At 36.0% G+C, this 18,871-nt stretch overlaps 1 protein-coding gene across 1 annotated transcript; it reads right to left on the bottom strand.

Annotated features, from left to right (window-relative positions):
• Positions 1–5,848: 5,848 nt before the first annotated feature.
• Positions 5,849–18,686, bottom strand: LOC142339180 (ubiquinone/menaquinone biosynthesis C-methyltransferase UbiE-like). Its single transcript, XM_075388978.1, has 2 exons — positions 18,306–18,686; positions 5,849–6,633 (listed from the first exon to the last, which is right to left on the bottom strand). The coding sequence occupies exons 1-2, from the start codon at positions 18,649–18,651 to the stop codon at positions 6,080–6,082; spliced, it is 900 nt and encodes a 299-aa protein (XP_075245093.1). The 5' UTR covers positions 18,652–18,686; the 3' UTR covers positions 5,849–6,079.
• Between the last annotated feature and the right edge of the window lie 185 nt (positions 18,687–18,871).

Raw genomic sequence — 18,871 nt, 5'->3', positions numbered from 1 at the left:
AATTTCAAAGTATAAAAAGAAACAAGAGTAACAGTGATTGCGAGATGACTAACTTAGTTTACGTACACTGACACCATAATTATTTAATAGTTAATCTGATGCGAGCACACAATGATTACTTAGCAAAGGATTAAGTATTCCAAAACCAACTACCTTCAAATTCCCTTCCTTCAATTTCAACAAATCATTACAAGTGCACTTTCGTTATCTCCCTCTCTCTTCTACAGGATTATCTAACGAACCAAATTTTCAGACCATAAAAATTGAAGACAACCTTGCGCGAATTTCTTTCAAACGATTGCCTTCGTCGGTATCCACAGCCAGTGAAGCTAGTAATAAGGGGGGGGGGGTGGGTTGGAGCTGCTTTGAGAGTTGAAGCTGTGTGAGCACAGAGGGCGTCCAAGACAGGGGTGGAGGCGGATCGAGATGGGGGGGGGGGTGGACGAGGGGCATGACAGCTGGGGTGTTAAATAGCACTTCACACCATGATCTTATACCAAAGCAATTTGGTGAATTGTATCTCTAGAGAGGAGACTAGCAGAGCTCTAAGAGAGCTGCACAGCAATTAAATGTCCCCTGGCTTCACCTGTTCACGCCGTTGTTGAGGTTAAAAAAAGAGTCAAAAGCTTCAAAAAAAACAATCAGGACAACAAATCGCATTGAAGAAGACACGGGACTAATATAATTACTAGACATGGTTTGAGAGCTTGAAAAACCATAATCGACAAACGTTGGACGATTTGCCCTTGCACTAGCTTTTTTGCAGCTCCGTAAGCTAGCCTGACTGTGAGGGGTTGCAGAAAAAAGGAGGGGGGATCTCAAGAGGGTGTCGAGAGTGCTTGGCTACGAGTGGATTGAGGAGTAAAAGAGGATCTAAACCACCAAAATACTGCCCCACAGACTATAAATTTTAATTCTCAGCAGCAGTACTGGTGAGAACCATACATATAGATTATTAGGGCTCTCAGAAAGCTGCTCAGATACTATGTCTTCCGGCTCCATCTTATCCCATTTCTGTGGTCATATTTCTGTATTCTCTTATCCCAAAAGTCAAATGGTCATAAAAATAAGGCCTGGGATTTCCGTTTCGAGGACAGTCAGATGGGCAGACAAACTATAAGACGAAAAGTCGGTAGAGAAAAAAATGCAATAAAAACTCAGAACAAACAATTGCTACAAACTTCGTTTGAGAGCAATTTGAAATTTCAGTTGGTCTCTTTACAAACTTCAGTAGCTCTCTTTTTTACCAATATTTAGTATATAGCTGTTCAATCAACCATTTCTATTTCTACACCTCCTATTTACTCCCCAAAAGGTCTGAAAATTTAACATCGAATCAACCAGCATCAATTCTCCACACAAGCAGTACAAAGTAATATAAATAAAAAATGCCTCTGTATGCAGAATTTAAAAACTTGTTGAAAAAAACAAAAACAAAACAAAGCTGGCATATTGCCAGAAAAGAGCCACAATAGTTACGTAGATCAAAAAAGAAACTTCCATCCATTAAATGCTAAGATGTCACATTTTGATTAAAAATCTGTTAAATTTATTGCTGCCTCTATAGGCTGCTCTCATATAACCTTCAATTAAAATGCCACGCATTCACTTGACCTTATCTCTTCGAATTAAAATTAAAAAGTCAATTTCAGAAAAAGGAAGTCAATTTTGAGAGTGAGGTAAGTCACGTGAGACCAAACGCTTAATCACGCGAGTGAATAAAACACTCTCTCCACTAAAAAAGAAAAATGACGTCAAACACGCAATTCAGTTGAAATTGTACGAACTAATGAACAAAACGAAGATCTGATGGTGATTGTGACGTCATATGGTCGTAACGAAAATCTTGACCAAATAAAAAGACATAGGACAAGTCTTGAATTGCAAACAAAAGAATTGAAATAACTAACCTGACAATTAACAAATTTACAACAACATTAAACTTAATCAGAAAAAAAAGCACACATGACCCTATATGCGCAAAACTAAACAAAAAATCTGGAACCAATTAGAAAATTTTGTTTGCCAAGATCTAGTTTTGCAATAAATCACAATTTTAACAGTTTATGAAAAAACGGACCTTACGCATCCGTAGAATGGTTATTTATTATAACTCAGTGCAAATCAATGGCAGAAAACTCCAAATTGAGGCAAAACTAAGGCATTTGGAAGAAAATGGAGAATTCAACAAATAACAATTCGAGAACAAGTGATGTTTCAATCACTTTTATGCATACTTAACATTTGATGAGACCTGCCAATATTGAAACTAAGAGATAAGACAGCAAAGTCGACTAAATAGCTTTAAACAATCAGCGTCAAAGTCAGAGCGACCACTAGCTTTAAAAAAGAATAATAGAATCGATAAACTAAATCTCTATTAGGAACCCATGAGACATTCCCCTAATACGCTTAAATGATAAGACAACATAAAAACTAATAAATACTCCAGGACTCCAAATACTCACTAAAATCTTTGAGAACAAATAGTGCCAAAGTTATGAAATATCTAACTATGAACTCACACCATTAATGAGTTTCATTTGTCTGATTAGCATTCCAAAAGACACGTTATTATTGAAACCTATCGAGAGGACAGGATATTAAAAGGGGAAACATTTATATATTCACTAAAATTTTATGACAACAGAGAGTGTCAAAGTCATGAAAAACAAAAGTTGCCCATTGATGAATTCAAGAAATTGGAAAAAGGCACAATTAGAACACAAATATCATTTTTGATAGCACTCAAGAGAAGAAACACTGAAACCAGAAGATAAACGCGCACGCTAATTCCCTCTGCATTCCCTCCGTCAGAAAAATCCTCTGAATTGTTCAAACACCAATTTCAGTCTCCAATTTAAAGCGTGTTTGGAAGAAATCACGCATCAGGCCTACTCAATCTTTCATTTACTATTTCAGCGTGAATAAAGTCACTCTAATTTGACTTCTCATTGACGTGAAAAAACCAAAAAAGTGAACGGATCTCAAAAGAGACAGCACAGCAATAAAATCCAAATACTTTGATTTGCAAAAAAAGGGTCAATAACAGCCCGAGCTATCAATGTGCGGCTATTAATTCAAAAATTGTGACTTCTAAAAACAAAAATCTCATACAAAACCCAAAATCTTCCGAATGATCACAGATTCACATGCGCAATTGAAAATTCGAGCAATTTTTACATTTAAAGATGCAGATATTTTATCTTAAAACTCAATCCCAAAATGTCTGACTGCAATTCAGAATATTGTCATTGTGTTAACGAAGCACATTCTACATTTAATCCGTTTGCTGACGAAAAAAAACAGAGCACAACCGACCAACGTCGATCAACGGTGGTAGGGCGGTTTTTGGATGCACGGTGCCCCTACGGCTTGAACCATGTGCAGGTGTGGAGATTGAGGGTGAAGTGAGAGAAAGTTGATGGCGGGCTGGGGTGGGGGGGGTCAACCTCTATGAACCGCCCTTCACACCATAAGTATAAGCCTCCACACCATAAGTATAAGCCTCCAAAACAGTTCCTCTGAATCGCATATTTGGAGACTAATGAGCTGAAAGGCCCTAAGAGCACTTAATGCCCACTGGGTGCTACCTTTTCATCCCGCTTTTGAGGACAAAAAGTCAAACAAAAAATTGCATAAAAAAGATCGACAGTACTAATGTAACATCTACAAATTTCGTTTGAGAGCAATTAACAATAACCTAGCCAGGAGATTGCCGGAAAATAGCCGCCGTTGACGCATATCAGGATTGAAACAAAAAGCAAAAAGAACACTACTTTACCGAATTTTTTTCTCAGTGTATGTGTGTTTTTTTTCAGTGTCAAAAAGTTCCAATTCGGCGTGCGATTTCAGTCGAATTCTGAAACTATACTTAATTTAGCTTCTAAACTGAAAGCAAATAAGCTTAATACCAATGTCAGCTCGCAAACAATAATGATCTTTGATAACCTAATTCCGGGCTGATGACTTAATGACCGGACTTCATCAGTTTATCACGTCTCTTTTGATTTTGATATTTTGACTTTGACAGTATTCACCACATCGCATAAATAAATGCGTGAAGGAAGTTAAAATCCATTCAGTTGAAACAGTGAGAGACGTAACTCGGAAGTGAAACGTGACAATCGTGACTTATGTAAAACGAAAAACGTGATCAACAGGTAAAGGTGATTAAAAAACATGGCAGAAATCATGACGTACAATTCAAAGAGATTCCATTGACTATACAAAACAATAGACCTAAAATTGCCCATGAGTGAATTGGGAAAACCATTTTTAAAATGAGATCAATTTTTTTAAAAAATCGACGCCAAAATGCCGCATGTGAACACAAAACTACCAACGAGAAATGGAAATTCGGTTCAAACAAACAACAAGGCTTAAAATGAACAACAAATGGAATGAAAATCCATTTAAGAAAAAAATGTGCTTCAAAAAAACAGTAAAGATCAAAGTGAAATTGCCGCATGTGAACAAAAACCAGTAGCGAGAAAGCGAATTTTTGTTCAAACACCGTTTTCTCACTCTACTTAAAAATTAGAGCGTAAAAATTTCACGCTACAAAACCACTCGCTTTTTCACTCCACTTCCTGTTTCGGCGTGCGTGACCAAAATCACTACTCCAATTTCACTTCAAAAATCATGAAAATTTGAACAGATCTTTAAAAAAAAGGTCAGCGCCCCAATACAAATCCAATTCTTTGAATTGTTAAAGGAGAGCGCCTAAATAATAGCCGTTGAGAGGCTGACGGCGGCTATTAATCAAAATTTATCTAATCTAGATAAAATGATACCCGCAAGTTTCAGTTTTGCCTATGCTTTAGATCTTTTTATTTCGCTAACAATCTGCGCACACCGTCATAGCGCCACTGAGCTCCGGAACAGCACAGACTTTTATCTTCAGCGCAAGCACATTAATTGATTTACTCAGCACTTCTAGCTTTCCCTAGAAGATGTAACTACCTGGGTTCTTCGCCTTTCAAAAGGAAGCATTTTCAAAAAAGTACCATAACCCAGCACAGTTTAGCCGACAGTCAAGACAGCCAACAAATTGAAGCAAAATTTGAAAAAAAAATGTGAGCTTGCTAAACTCCTTTTCATTTTTTGCTCTTAACAATACCTTTGTTTTCCCCTTAACCATTTTTTCATCTTAAGAATTGGCGCACCGGTTATTGAAGCAGAGAAATGCGAAACCTATTAATTATGAGACTACAGCAAAGGGCGCAAAGCAAGTCATCATGATTCGTAGAAAATAACATCTAATTACGATGTTTTATGAACGAGAGAGCTCCTGTCTAGGAATACTTATATGAGTACCACTACTGGTTTACTTTTCAGAGAAACTACGTTTAAATAAAGCTTGTTATCAATCTCAACGACTGGCAAAGAAAGACGATAAATCCATAACTTAGTAACCGATATAAATAATCACGAAAAAGCAAATGTTCAACAAGACAGATCAGTCACAAAAACGTAAATGCAGGAAGTACTTGAATCTGAATTTCATAAATAGCAATTTAATACTTAGAACAGTTTATTACTTCGTCCTTTCTCAAACTTAATATACTCCAAATCGGCGTGGCATAGCCAACACGAGGATGCATTTTAATCAAAAATTTGCATTTGTGATAAAGGGCATTGTTGCTCTATCACGACACAAGTTAATCTTCTATTTGGCAGAATCTTGTGTTATAATAATAAGAAAATGTGGATATAAAAACACTCATATCCGTGAAAATTCATGGTATTACCAGCGACCACAAGGATACATTAATCTAACGTTTAACCACCCACTGCGAATCGCTAAATATGTGAGAAAGAAATCTTCAGCCGGTGGATATTCAGACTCTTATGAAATTTTAGTTTTCTTTTTATATACTTTACCTGTAATTACAGATAGAGAAAATCACCATTGAAAATCCATAAGGCATTTAAAATTGCAAATGATTATTTAAATTAAAACCTATTGACCCAGAGGACATGTACTGAACTTCGATACATTCAAGGTCAAAAGTATGTTATGTTAGAAACAAGCGCAAAACTATAACTAAATTCAGCACCAAATCATCGCTATCATTTACAACTTGAACCCGGAATGTATTGCAGCAACACCTGACAGAAAAGTATTGCATTTCGTCAGTTTAAAACCGACATCACGCATTAAAATTTTGAATTCAAGTTTATTTGGAAACTTGCGAATACTTTCAACCAGATATTTGTACGAATCCCAATCACTCGCCAAGAGAGCGCCAAAAACTGGAATCATATCCATCGAATATCGATCGTAAATCCGCTTCAACAACTCATTGTCAACATCAGAGAATTCCAAACACATAAACCGACCACCCGGCTTCAAAACTCTGTATGCTTCTTCCAGTCCTTTTCGCAAGTCGCCATAATTCCTAATGCCAAATGAAACAGAGTAGATGTCAAATTCATTATCATTGAACGGTAAATTTTGCCCGTCCGCAATTTTCCAGGAAATTTGATTAGCTGTGTGGTCGATATTAATGGAACTTGATTTCATTTTTTCCATACCAACATTGAGCATTTCTTCACTGATATCACCCACTGTTACTTCAGCTTCTGGACATTGGCGATGAATTCTGAAGGCTATGTCACCGGTTCCACCTAAATTTAAGCAGCAGAAAAGTTCATTACTGTTAATGGAGAAAAACGAGATTTCAAAATCTTTAATTAAGAAGAAAAAAGCCTGTCTTGCTTATTATATATTATACTTTTACACTTCTCCATTTCTGAAAAAAATAAAGGAACAAAGCCTAAAAACTAATATGGCTTATTCTGTGACCGGTATCAACTCCAGGATAAGAGCGATGCACAATCGGGCTCATTCAAAGAAAGAAAGAGCATAACTTCAAAAGTTGGCCGATGAAAATTTGGCATGGATAACAGAAAAAGCAGTATTTCATCGTCAGGGTTTGACAATAATATGCACGACTAGAGATAGGATGGGTTCAAATTTAAAACTTACGCATATCAAAAATTCCCCTCTGCTCAATTTTTACAGAATAAATTGAGACTTTCTATTGCTAGACAACAAATTCCATTAGATTAGAGGGAACTGTTCCTTTTCCCCGGAATTCATTACAGTCTATAATAGAATTTACACCATATAATTGTATATACAATTTGAATACCCAAACAAAATATAACCCCCATTATGGTATAAATACGGTCATTGGGGGGGGGGGGGGGGATCTAATAAAAATAGACACTTGAATAAAATGAAAACAAATTGAGATTAAATCAAATGTGCACTGAAGGGATCTACACTTGACTGATTTTCAAATGTTTCCGACTAAGCAAATCAATATCCCAGTTCGAATGTCTCAGTAGTTACAACACAACCGAGAAAAGTGAAACTGGACCATCTCATTTTTTTATTTGACAGACAAAAGGTTTCTATATTTCAAAACTACTCTTCTAATGTTATTCGGATCTTTTCTGCTAGCCCGGAACTTCTGCCATTTCCGGCACTGCAATTAGTTTTAATGATGCTTACATTACATGCAACACGTTTTCTTCGATACACGAATTACATTCAAACCTTCATTCTGTTTAAGTTAAATAAATGCATATTTCTTTTTATAGATATACATGTAATGATACTTAATTTTAACATTATGCTTAACCATGCAAAAATGTGGGTTGCAAAACTGCGCGGTGGTGGTGCTAGCAGAAAAAAAAAACCATTATCGAGATTGGCAGCAGTTCGATAAACATAAGCTAGTACAATAACTTCACTCAGGAGCTTCAATTGATGTTTATAGGTACAATTATGTCAAGCTACGTCGATTATAAAGTTCATCTGAATAAAGTTTACTGAAAAAGGTTAAACAATTAGAATTGTTTCTTTTCTATAATTTTTTTGGTCTTCGTAAGCTTACATGACCAAATGAATTCAATTTTTTTCCACTGAGCTACAGCAATAATATACCATTAGAAAGGAAAGCAAATTAAAAACATAAACCAACTAACGTCGGACAAACTGCTCTCTAACGACATGCGGAGGAATTTAATTTAAAGGGGGCTACTTAGGGCCTTGCAATATCCTATCTTACAATCACTTTTCTTCTAGCAAGAAACTTTATTTCAGAGCAATTTAAATCAGAGCAATTTAAATAACGCAAAATCAAGAAGTCAAGCGTGAAAAAGTCACTCGAGAACTGAAGTCGAAAGTTCTAGAACAAAGATATCACAATGTGGAGGTTGGATGCGAACCCAACGCTCATCATTGCAAAGATATCATTGTTAGCATCTGTGGAGCGTCAACGAAATTAATCCCAGCAAGGCGACTCATGAAAAGGCGAATCAGAAAATTTATAGTCGAAAAAACGGAAGCTGAATAGTCCAATAACTCTACGCCTTAAAGGTTCCAGGGCCGATAACACACCCACACCTCACAACGCATATTTTCTCACTAACAAAATTAGTCGAAGTAAATTCGGTTAAAAATGCGCCGTATTAACAGGCAAAATGATAGAGTATTGAAAAAGGGGCCAATTCAAAAAACATAGCAGGCAAAGTGCCAGAAAAAAACCACAATAGCTTAATAGTTCTGTAGTCTCAAAAACAAGGTAAAAAAGAAAGACCAAAAAAGAAACTTATTCTTTTCATTAAGGGCAGAGATGTTAAATTTTGATTAAGAATCTTGGTGTTTCTATAAGCTGCTCTTAAATAACCTTTAATTAGGGTGGCACGCACTCACTTGACCTTATCTCTTTGAATTAAAGCACAGAAAAGTCAATTTCAGAGTGAGGAAGTTATTTTTAAGAGAGGTCAGTCACGTGAGACCAAAAAATTAATCACGCGAATGAACAAAAAACAAGCTCAACTAAGAGCAAAAAATGACGTCACGCACGCAATTCAGATGAAATTGCATGAACGAATGAACAAAAGCAGATTTGAGGAGGCTGCGATGTCATAGCTCGTAACGAAAATCTTGACGACGAAATAAATAAAAAAAACCAAGAGAAGGCCAACAATAGCCTCAGCTATCGCTTTGCGGCTATTAAAAAACCAACGAGGCTCGGACAAATTGCATTCAAATGACAGGCTGGGCATAATTCTTTTGTAGCTTGCTTCAGTCGGTGGGTAGGGAGGGGAGAGCAGGCGTGGTGTTATTTTTACAATGAGGGCAATACCTTAGAGATAAGACCCAAATTAGCAAGGAGACTTTTCTATCAGACAAAATTTTGGAGCAAAAACGAAAAAATTGAAGGCAATTTTATATATCTACGAAGCGATAGCAACAAAAATGAGCACATAAGAAATACATAGGGCCACAGACGTCGGAAAATTGCTGTTGAACGTTCGTCGGGGCAATATAATTGATAGGTTAAGTAGCTGAGAAGTTTTTTTGGTTGCAAAAATGCTTACCCTAATGGGGCTCTAACCTGCAACCTCCAGAAAAATTGTCTAGCATCCTAACCACTATCCAACAAATGCTTTCATTTATATTAGCAACAAATTTTATTTCAGAACGAGAGCAGTTAAGATCACTCAAAGTCACGCAACAATTTTCAAGAACAAAAGCGCAAAAACGCTCAAGCAAAAATTTTGCACGAAAGACACACATTTACAATGACGGCCCACTCTTCTTTCGAGGTCAATTAATAAGAACTAACAGGCCCGCAAAAGCATTGCAAGAAATACAGTTAACAGAGTAGGTTTTTAAAAAATTAAGATATTTTCATACCCCAACCGGGGCTCGAAACCATGACCCTCGATTGAATGCCATAGGTCTTACCGCTAACGCTATTAATCCCTAAAGTTTGTGTCTATTGTCCTATGTAGCTGCAAACTTTTGGTCAACCTATTTTTGGCCTTGCTGTGTCGCATGTTTAAGGAGTGGTAAGACTTGTTCAAATAATGAGCTTTTAAAGGGTGGTATAATTCGTCTCAAAACGCATGCACTACGTTACGCTGCAAGTTTTAAGAGCTTTTAAGAACATGCGAAAATTAGGACTGTAATCATAGTGACATAGCACTATAAAAGAAAAAAAATTAAAATAGAAAGATAAAGTCGAGGAAAGGAAGAAAGAAACGCAGGAGAAAAAACTACTATTATTTTTCGACCAATCAAAAATAGTCAATGTTCGACACTCACTCGGACGCAAACCAACGCTCCTCGCTTAAGAGTCATACGTCTCATCCCTTACGCTACCAATGCGTATTGCATTAGACAATTGCTCTTTATAAATCAGCAAAACTTTGACCAATGCTTTTAATAGGTTCGCCTAATTATGCGACAATGAGCGCAAAAACATGTGCAGATTAGGAGCTTACAAATGGAGGTATAGCAAGCAGGTCTCAACGCACTTTTGTTACGCTCAGTTGCAGCTCTAAGGGTATCAAGTCAAGAAAGGAGCACAGTTAACTATTTTAAGTGCGGTTCATATTTAATAGAATCAGAAAAATATTATATAACAAAAATAAGAAAATATTAAATAAAAAATATTATAAAGGAAAATATAAAAGAAAATATCGTAAGACAAATAAGAAAAATATAATACAACAAAGATAACGATTTGAAGAGAGAAAGAAAGAAAGACAAGAGTGGATCAAAGACGACAATCACCCAATTTTGGGTCAAAAACTGAATAACCATTTTTGCCACTAAATTGGGTTCGAACCCATGCCCATCGTTTAACTGCTATAGGTCTTATCCCTGAGGCTACTGATGCTTAATGCAATTGTGCCAATCGCCTTCTTCAGAAATTTCGTGGTCAATGTATTTAGTGGCTCGCCTGTTTTAGCTATGCTGCATGCTTACAATGCTGCATGCAAACAAACAATGAGCAGATTGGAAGAAAGAGAAACGAAAAGAAGCGAAAAGGAGCAACAACGAAAAAAATCCAGTTTTGTCGTCCAGGGAACTATGCTTCTATTTCACCTAACTCGAACTCGAACCCCAAACCCTGCCACTCGCTTAACAGCCCTTGCCCTTATCCCTTACGCTACCGATGCCTATTGTTTACGCCTCAAAGCGAAAGCTGTAGCTGAGGACAGTTAAAGAATGTGATAAAGCGGATAATTCTTGCACTCAAGTGCGATTTACATTTAATAGAACACAGAGAAAATTCTTTAGCAGATGGATAAGAAAGAAATGAAGAAGCAAAAAAGACATGACTGCATCAAAAACAACAATTACCCGTTTTGGGGTAAAAAACAGCCAGTTTTCGAGTCACCTTTGTTGCGATCCCATGACCCTCGCTTAAGAGCCATAGGTCTTATTGCTTACGCTACCGATGCGTATTGCATTTGTCTATTGTACTTTTTCAATGGCCTCAATTGCTAATGGTCAATGGCTTCAATGGCTCGCCTGTATTGTCAAGCTTAATGAGAGCAAAACATGTGCAGACTAGGAGCCAAAACAGATTTGAAAGAAAGAAAAGGAACGAAAAAAGAACGAAGGAAGAAGGAAACCCAACTTCTCAAATCTGAGGTCCAGGAACTAAAGCGTCTTTTTCCGCCGTTAATTACACTCGAATCCCTGTCCCTCACTTGAAAGTCATTAGTCTTATCCACTACTCTACCGATGCTTATTGCTTACGCCTATTGGCCTTTCTAATGAGCAAACTTTTGGTTAGTGGCTATTTGACTCGCTTGTTTTTGCTATGCGTCATACTTTATGAGGGCAACAAATGAGCAAACTAGGAGATTAAAAATCGTAATATAGCTTGTCTGAAAACGCATGCATTACGCTAGGCTTCATGTTTAAGGACCGTTAAAACATGTGAGGATTGGAGTTTAAACATGGTGGTACAGCATTCGAGTTAAAATAAATATATCGATTTAAATTTGTTCACTTCATCAAGCACAGCAACTTGGTACAATTCTTTCCTTGATAAAATACAAACGACGTATACAAACGACTTCAGATAAATCACAGAACCGTTAACGATGCTAATCCCCTCAAATAAGAAAATTAAACTCTAATTAAATTCAAGAACCAGATTTAATTCAAGAACCAAAATTAATTCAACGATTTTTGTCAATCTTTTCAAATCATGTTCCGCATATATATATTTTGTTTTAAAATTCTTCGAAGTATGTTTTCATGATTTTCTTCACTTAATTTGCCATACAATGAACTCCAATGCTGTTTGATGAGGGGCAACTTTTCTACAACTTCTAAGAACTTCCCTTCACACCATAATTCTCCAAAACATTTTGTGAATCACATACTTGGAGACTAGTGAGCTGAAGGTCTCTCAGAGAACTTAATGCCCGCTGGGTGCTACCTGTTTATCCCATTTTTGAGGACAAAAAGTCAAATGGGTCGGACGAAAAATTGGTCAAGCAAAAAATCGCATTAAAAAAGACCACAGGACTAATATAATTGCTACAAACTTCGTTTAAGAGCAATTACACAGATTGTAAAGGGGATGGCAACAAATTAACTATGATGCTTCAAATCACGGTATTAGATGGATTACTATTTCGTGGAAAAGGAAAGCAATTAATGCGCACTGTTCAGGAGTTGACCTTTAGTAATAAATTGCTCCCACTTGAGAGTTAAGCTGCTTAAAAATCGTGCATGAGCGCCGTTTTAATTACACAAATCAAGAAGTCACGAGCGACAACAGTCGAGTCACTCGGAAAGTCCAAACGGTCAGGCAAATATTCTGCATAAAAACATACAACTACAATAATTGACTCAAACTTCTTTCGAGAACCATTGATAAAACTTTCAATTCAATGTGAGGCCATTATCTGGCAAACTATCAATACAATAATTTGAATTCCATAGCTTGAATCATTTTAGGAGACATTCGGACACAAAGTTGAAACAACTAAGCAATTTGATGTCTCCAAGACTATCATTACATTCCAGCTGTTAAACACATTACTTAAGGAACAAAAACCACTATTTATAAACCGCTTCAACATTACCACTGACATTGTTGATATTAATACATTCATAAATTGTTATAGTTTCGCGAAAAAGCCATTCATCACCATACAAAACATGCATACATTAAAAATTATCGACACTAACGAATAGTAGGCAGTTACATATAGCATTTATGTCGGATCTTTCTCCGAAATAATAATAATAATAATAATAATAATAATAATAATAATAATAATAATAATAATAATAATAATAATAATAGCAAATTAATTAGTTAATATTACTCGTGCACTAAGAATTTCCAAATAAACACCCAAAAAGTTTGTCACAAATTTAAAAAAAAACCAGTTATAAAAATTACTATTCTGCTAAACCCATTTTAACTGCTGGAGGTGAACCAGATTAATGTTACTTCTCATTTCGTATAGTGTTTTTTATCTGAAGCAAACCAACCACATGAACCGTTTCCTACTGCTACCCCGGTTGTTTAAGTCAATAACCGCGCCCCACCCTAATTCATATTTTACATTTATGCGTTTTTGTAGCGTACTTTAAAACCTGATAATTGTCTTGGTAATTTTTACAATTCATAGGAGTTGGATTGTTCTGAGGCCGTCGTTTTTAAAGGTCTGTTCACAACTTAACGATTTTAAAGAGAAGTCAAAATGCAATTGTGGTTTTAGTCGAGTCAGAGTCAGTGTCCATTAATCCCATCAATGACAGGTGGAATTGATTTTCCTAATGAAGCTATTTAATGTTTCAGTTGATAGATTTTGGTTTTTGACTTAATCACTACTTATTCTTCTAGAAATTTAGTGAATTTTTTCAAAACTATGCTTGTAATAGTTGTTCTACTTGTCTCCTACCGTAATGTCAAAAAAGGCCGGCATATTAACTCTGAATGACGCATAATTCAAGCTTTCGAATGGTTTCCGGTCAATCTAAAGGTTTTAGAGACTTCGGCACTTCTTGATTTCGAAAATGTCACTGATGCTGTCACTCAGTCGAATTAGTCACTGGTATCATTCGATCTATAATGAGGCACAATAAGAGCATATTAACTCTGTTTTGAGCTTTTACCAATAGTGATTTTAGTTTTGCCATTATAATAGTTCTTTTTGTTGTCCTGTTCCTTGGTCGCATCATCGTCAGTTCTCGTTGGATCTCTATTGAATCATAGTAGACACTTTTCAATTGTTTCAATTTACATTTATTAGTTTTGAAAACTATGGCAAAATTTGATTTCATACAAAGATAACGATTATATAAGTTTGCAATGAGCAATTTCAACAATTTTGATTACTTTTTAAACATACCCGGCAGATTGCCGGAAAATAGCCGCCGTTGATTCCAATAAGCATGATTGGGATTGAAATAACAGAAGATATTGAAAAAAAAAGATTTTTGTACAAAAACATTTTTTTAGTCCGATTTATTTTGATGGCATTTCGTGGTTGAACATACTTCTGTTTTAGAGAGAGGCTACAGGGGCTACCATCAATAACAATAAGCATTAGAGATGGTAAATAAGACTTATAGGAACGACGTTCAAATAGCGGGCATCTAAAATTGGGCTTTATGGGTTTATCCCGTTTCTATTTCTGACATCCATTTTTGTACTAACTCTGTTCATTTTGAATTGCTTTGCTGAGCAACTGATGTTCAAAATCACTTTTAGCAGAATGAGAGAAGAGAGAAACTAGCCTAGAGAAGTCAAAAAGATTTCACGTAAAATGTTGAAAAGGCGGCAAAATGAGGTAAAGCGAAACATTTTTTTATTCGACGAAGTAAAAAACATAGCAGGACAAGTCCTGACGTACAATTCAAAGAATTTTCATTGACTAAACAGAAAAACTAGACCTAGAATGGACTATGAGTTGAGAAAGCCATTTTAGAAAAAAAATCAGATAAAAAATAAGAAAAAATAAAAATCAATGTCAAAATGCCGCATGTGAAGCAAAAAAACCACTAGCGAGAAATGAAAAATTAATTCAAACAAAAAACTAGGTCTCGAATGAGTTGTGAATGGCTTGGGAAAACCATTTAGAAAAAAATCCGATCCAAAAAATCGACAAAACAGTAAAAAATCAGAGTGAAATTACGGCATGTGAACAAAAAACCACTACCGAGAAACCGAAATTTTGTTCAAACACCGTTTTCTCACTCCACTTTAAAATTAGAGCGAAAAAAATTCACGCAGCAAAACCACTCGCTTTTTCGCTCCATTTCCTGTTTCGGCGTGACCAAAATCACTACTCCAATTTGACTTCAAAAATCATGAAAATGTGTGAACAGATCTTAAAAAAAAAAGACAGCGCCCCAATACAATTCAAATTCTTTGAATTGTAAAAAAAAATAGGAGCGCTATAATAGCCGGCTGAGAAGATGAGGGCGGCTATTAATAAAAATGATTCTTGATATTCGCAATGTTTGTTGGTCTTTTGATTCCTCGTTACTCTAAGTATGTCTCATTGACCTTTTAATTAAGGTACGATCAATCTAATCGGCAACTAAATGTCAGTAGTCTGAACGCTTGAAACACGTTCTTAGATATATTGACTCAGGCATCACTAATTTTTTTCAAAAAAGAGATAATAGTTTTTTAAAGGTCTCATAGCTCTATGTTAATCGCCAACTATTTGGGTATATGCAATGCTGATTATTAAAGACTGTTCTAATAAGGTGGTTTTTTGTTTACGCGCGTCAACTTGACTTTGATTTTTTTTGTTTTTACTGTTTTTTGTGATTGGCTTTTCTAAATGGTGTTTTCAGTCCATTCTAGGTCTAGTTCTTTCTTAGTCAAATAAAAACTCTTTGAATTGTATGTCAGGACTTGTACCGTTATGTTTTTTAATTCGTCGCCCTCCTTGATTTTTGTTACGACCACCTAAAGAGTGAATTTTTAGTAAACTACTACCAACCAGCAGCTGAATGTCTTCTTAATTTTTTGAGCTGCAAAAATCAAGTGTTTCTTTGATAAAATGGTTTTTTTAATGAGATATTATATTTTAGTTGATTTCAATTTTAGAACCGGACTTTGTGATCTGTTCTATTTTTTTCACTATAGTGAAAGAAAACTTGTAATAACATGACTGGTATCAGTCATTGTTTCAGACTCCAAGTTTCATAACATAGCTGTCAGATTGCCAGAAAATAGCCGCAATAGCTTCGTAGATCTGCGGTCTAAAAAAACAGTAAAAAAGACAGACCAAAAAATTTCGACATTTCATTGAAGGCTGATATGTTATATTTTGAATAAAAATCTGTATAGGTTTTCGCTGCCTCTATTAGCTGCTCTCAAATAACCTTCATTTAGAGTGACACACACCCATTTGACCTTAGCTCTTTGAATTTAAGTAAATAAAAGTGAGGAAGTCATTTTTGAGAGCGAGGTAAGTCAAGTTTGACCAAAAATTTAATCACGCGAATCAAAAAAAAGCTTGCTCCAATAAGAGCGAAAAAATACGTCACGCGCGCACTTCAGTTGAGATTGCATGAACAAATGAACAAAAAGCAGATTTGAAGTGGTTGTGACGTCATATGGTCGTAACAAAAACCGCGAAGACGAAATAAAAAACATAACCGACTAACGTCGGGCGAATTGCTCTCAAACGACCGGCGAGCAGTTGGCTTCGTCAACAGCTAGCCACGGTTTAGTGACCTCAGGGCACTACCTCTTTATTCCGTTTCTGAAGACGGAAATGAAGGGTCAGACGAAAGAGATGGGTCAGACAAAAAATCGGCCAAGCGAAAAATTGCATAAAGGACAAACAGGATTAATATATTAAAATAAAAATTAATTTATAAATTACTGATATTAAAATCTTGAAGAACATTCCATTACATCTATAAATTATGCAATAAAATATTATCAAACCCTAGAGGAAATTCCGTGTCTCTTGAGGCCAGAGAAACCTAAAAAAAAACAAAAAATTGCAAGCTTTGTTTAAAAAGCTTGTTGTACCCTATTTTCAAACCCTAGAGGAGGTTCCTTGACTCTTGGGGCTGATAAATTCTAAAAAACTACAAAAAAATTCAAAAAAAAACATGAAAAAAAGCAAAAAAAAATTGCTAAAATTTAACATTAAAAAGTTGAAAAACTATTCCATTGCCATTAAAAAATTGTCAGTAATTTATTATCAAGCCCCTTAGGATGTTTCCTGGCCCCTGGGTCTGGAAAGACCTGAATAAGGAAAAAAATGTCAAAAAATTTGAAAAAATTGAACGTTTTGTCAAAAAATTGCTAAAATTCGTAATACTAAAATGTTGAAACCATTCCATTACAACTAGAAACAATGCAGTAACCTATTATCGAACCCTAGAGGAGGTTCTTTGACACCTAGGGCTGATAAAAATTTAAAAAATGTCAAAAATTTTTGTGGGGTTGCTGGGGGTTGGTTTTGGGGCATCACTGGGGTGGGGGGGTATTAGCGCGTTGTGGAGGGGGGGGGGGGGGGGGTCAACAGTGGGGGTGTCTTCAACCTCTAAGAATCGCCCTTCACACCAGAGGTATAAGTATAAGTCTCCAAAACAGTTTGAGCTGAAACAGAGCTGAAAGGCTCTAAGAGCACTTAATGCCCGCTGGGCGCTACGCGTTTATCCCGTTTTTGAGGACGAAAAGTCAAAAGCGTCAGACGAAAAATCGGTCAAGCGAAAAATCGCATAAAAAAAGACCGACAGGACTAATATAATTGCTACAAACTTCGTTTGAGAGCAATTAAACATAGCAGGACAAGTCCTGACGTACAATTAAAAGAATTTTCATTGACTAAACAGAAAACTAGACCTAGAACGGACTATGAATGGATTGGGAAAACCATTTAGAAAAAAATCCGATCCAAAAAATTGAAACAGTAAAAATCAAAGTGAAATTGCCGCATGTGAACAAAAAACTACTAGCGAGAAAGCGAATTTTTGTTCAAACACCGTTTTCTCACTACTTTAAATTTAGAGCGAAAAAATTTCACGCCGCAAAACCACTCGCTTTTTGCTGCACTTCCTGTTTCGGCGTGATCAAAATCACTACTCCAATTTGGCTTCAAAAATCATGAAAAATGTGTGAACACATCTTAAAAAAAAAGACAGCGCCCCAATACAATTCAAATTCTTTTAATCGTAAAAAACCAAGAGAAGGTCAATAATAGTCCCAGCTATCGCTGTGCAGCTATTAATAAAAAAGCATGAAAAACTATTTAAAAAAATTGCAGGGTTCCCTATCTATGCCTCATTTGGTATACAATACAATTAGGCCAAAATTAGGATGAACGGGGCAGAACATTATCGAGCCTCATTGTTTAGTTTTCAGATTAGTTGGTTTTTATTAAGAATTAGTTTGTTCATCTGTGGTAACAAAAACAAATTATTCGCGGTGGTGTGAGTAATCAGTTCTTATAGTTTAACCACATAATTGCATGAAATGTACCTGCCATGTCAAGCACCTTCATTCCAGGAACGACATTGCACTGCCTCACAAACTCATCCTTCCAATACCTGTGTACTCCAAATGACATGACGTCATTCATTACGTCATACTTGTTGGCTACGGATGAGAACACTTGGTTCACGCGGCGCTGCTTTTCAGCACTATTTGCTACCGCTTCGTTGCCAAACCAAGTATCTCTTTCTTCGCCATCTATCGGCTTCTGTTCGGCTGAGACATTGATATATCTTTGCTGCTGCAAGGTTGAAAGATTCAAGCAAAATCTACAATTTTTCGACAGGACTGTTCTGCAACTGGTCGACCAAAGATATTTTGCATTCAAAAACATTTACCTGAAATTGGCAAAAACGTAATTTGAACAATCGGTCTTGAAAATCAAGACAGCTTTCGCGTATTCTGTTCCACTGTTATATGATTTTTTTTTAATAACAACTACTGGTTGAAGAACTTTTCCCACTTTTAATGTTATATCAGCTGAGACATTCCTTGCAGCAAGACTCAATTTATTTACCGATGCGATCAATGCTTTTTTATGATTGAGTCCTTAA

Source organism: Convolutriloba macropyga, chromosome 5 (assembly GCF_964194025.1).
Source record: "Convolutriloba macropyga chromosome 5, txConMacr16.3, whole genome shotgun sequence".
NCBI lineage: Eukaryota > Metazoa > Xenacoelomorpha > Acoela > Convolutidae > Convolutriloba > Convolutriloba macropyga.
Note: the sequence above shows the minus strand (reverse complement) of the source record. Positions and strands in the feature narration are given on the sequence as shown.

Excerpts from the sequence above, each read along its gene's own strand:
- LOC142339180 (XM_075388978.1), bottom strand. The coding sequence starts at position 18,651 with ATGTTTTTGAATGCAAAATATCTTTGGTCGACCAGTTGCAGAACAGTC. Across the intron at positions 6,634-18,305 it reads GAAGGTGCTTGACATGGCAG|GTGGAACCGGTGACATAGCC; the intron begins GTACATTTCATG and ends GCTTAAATTTAG.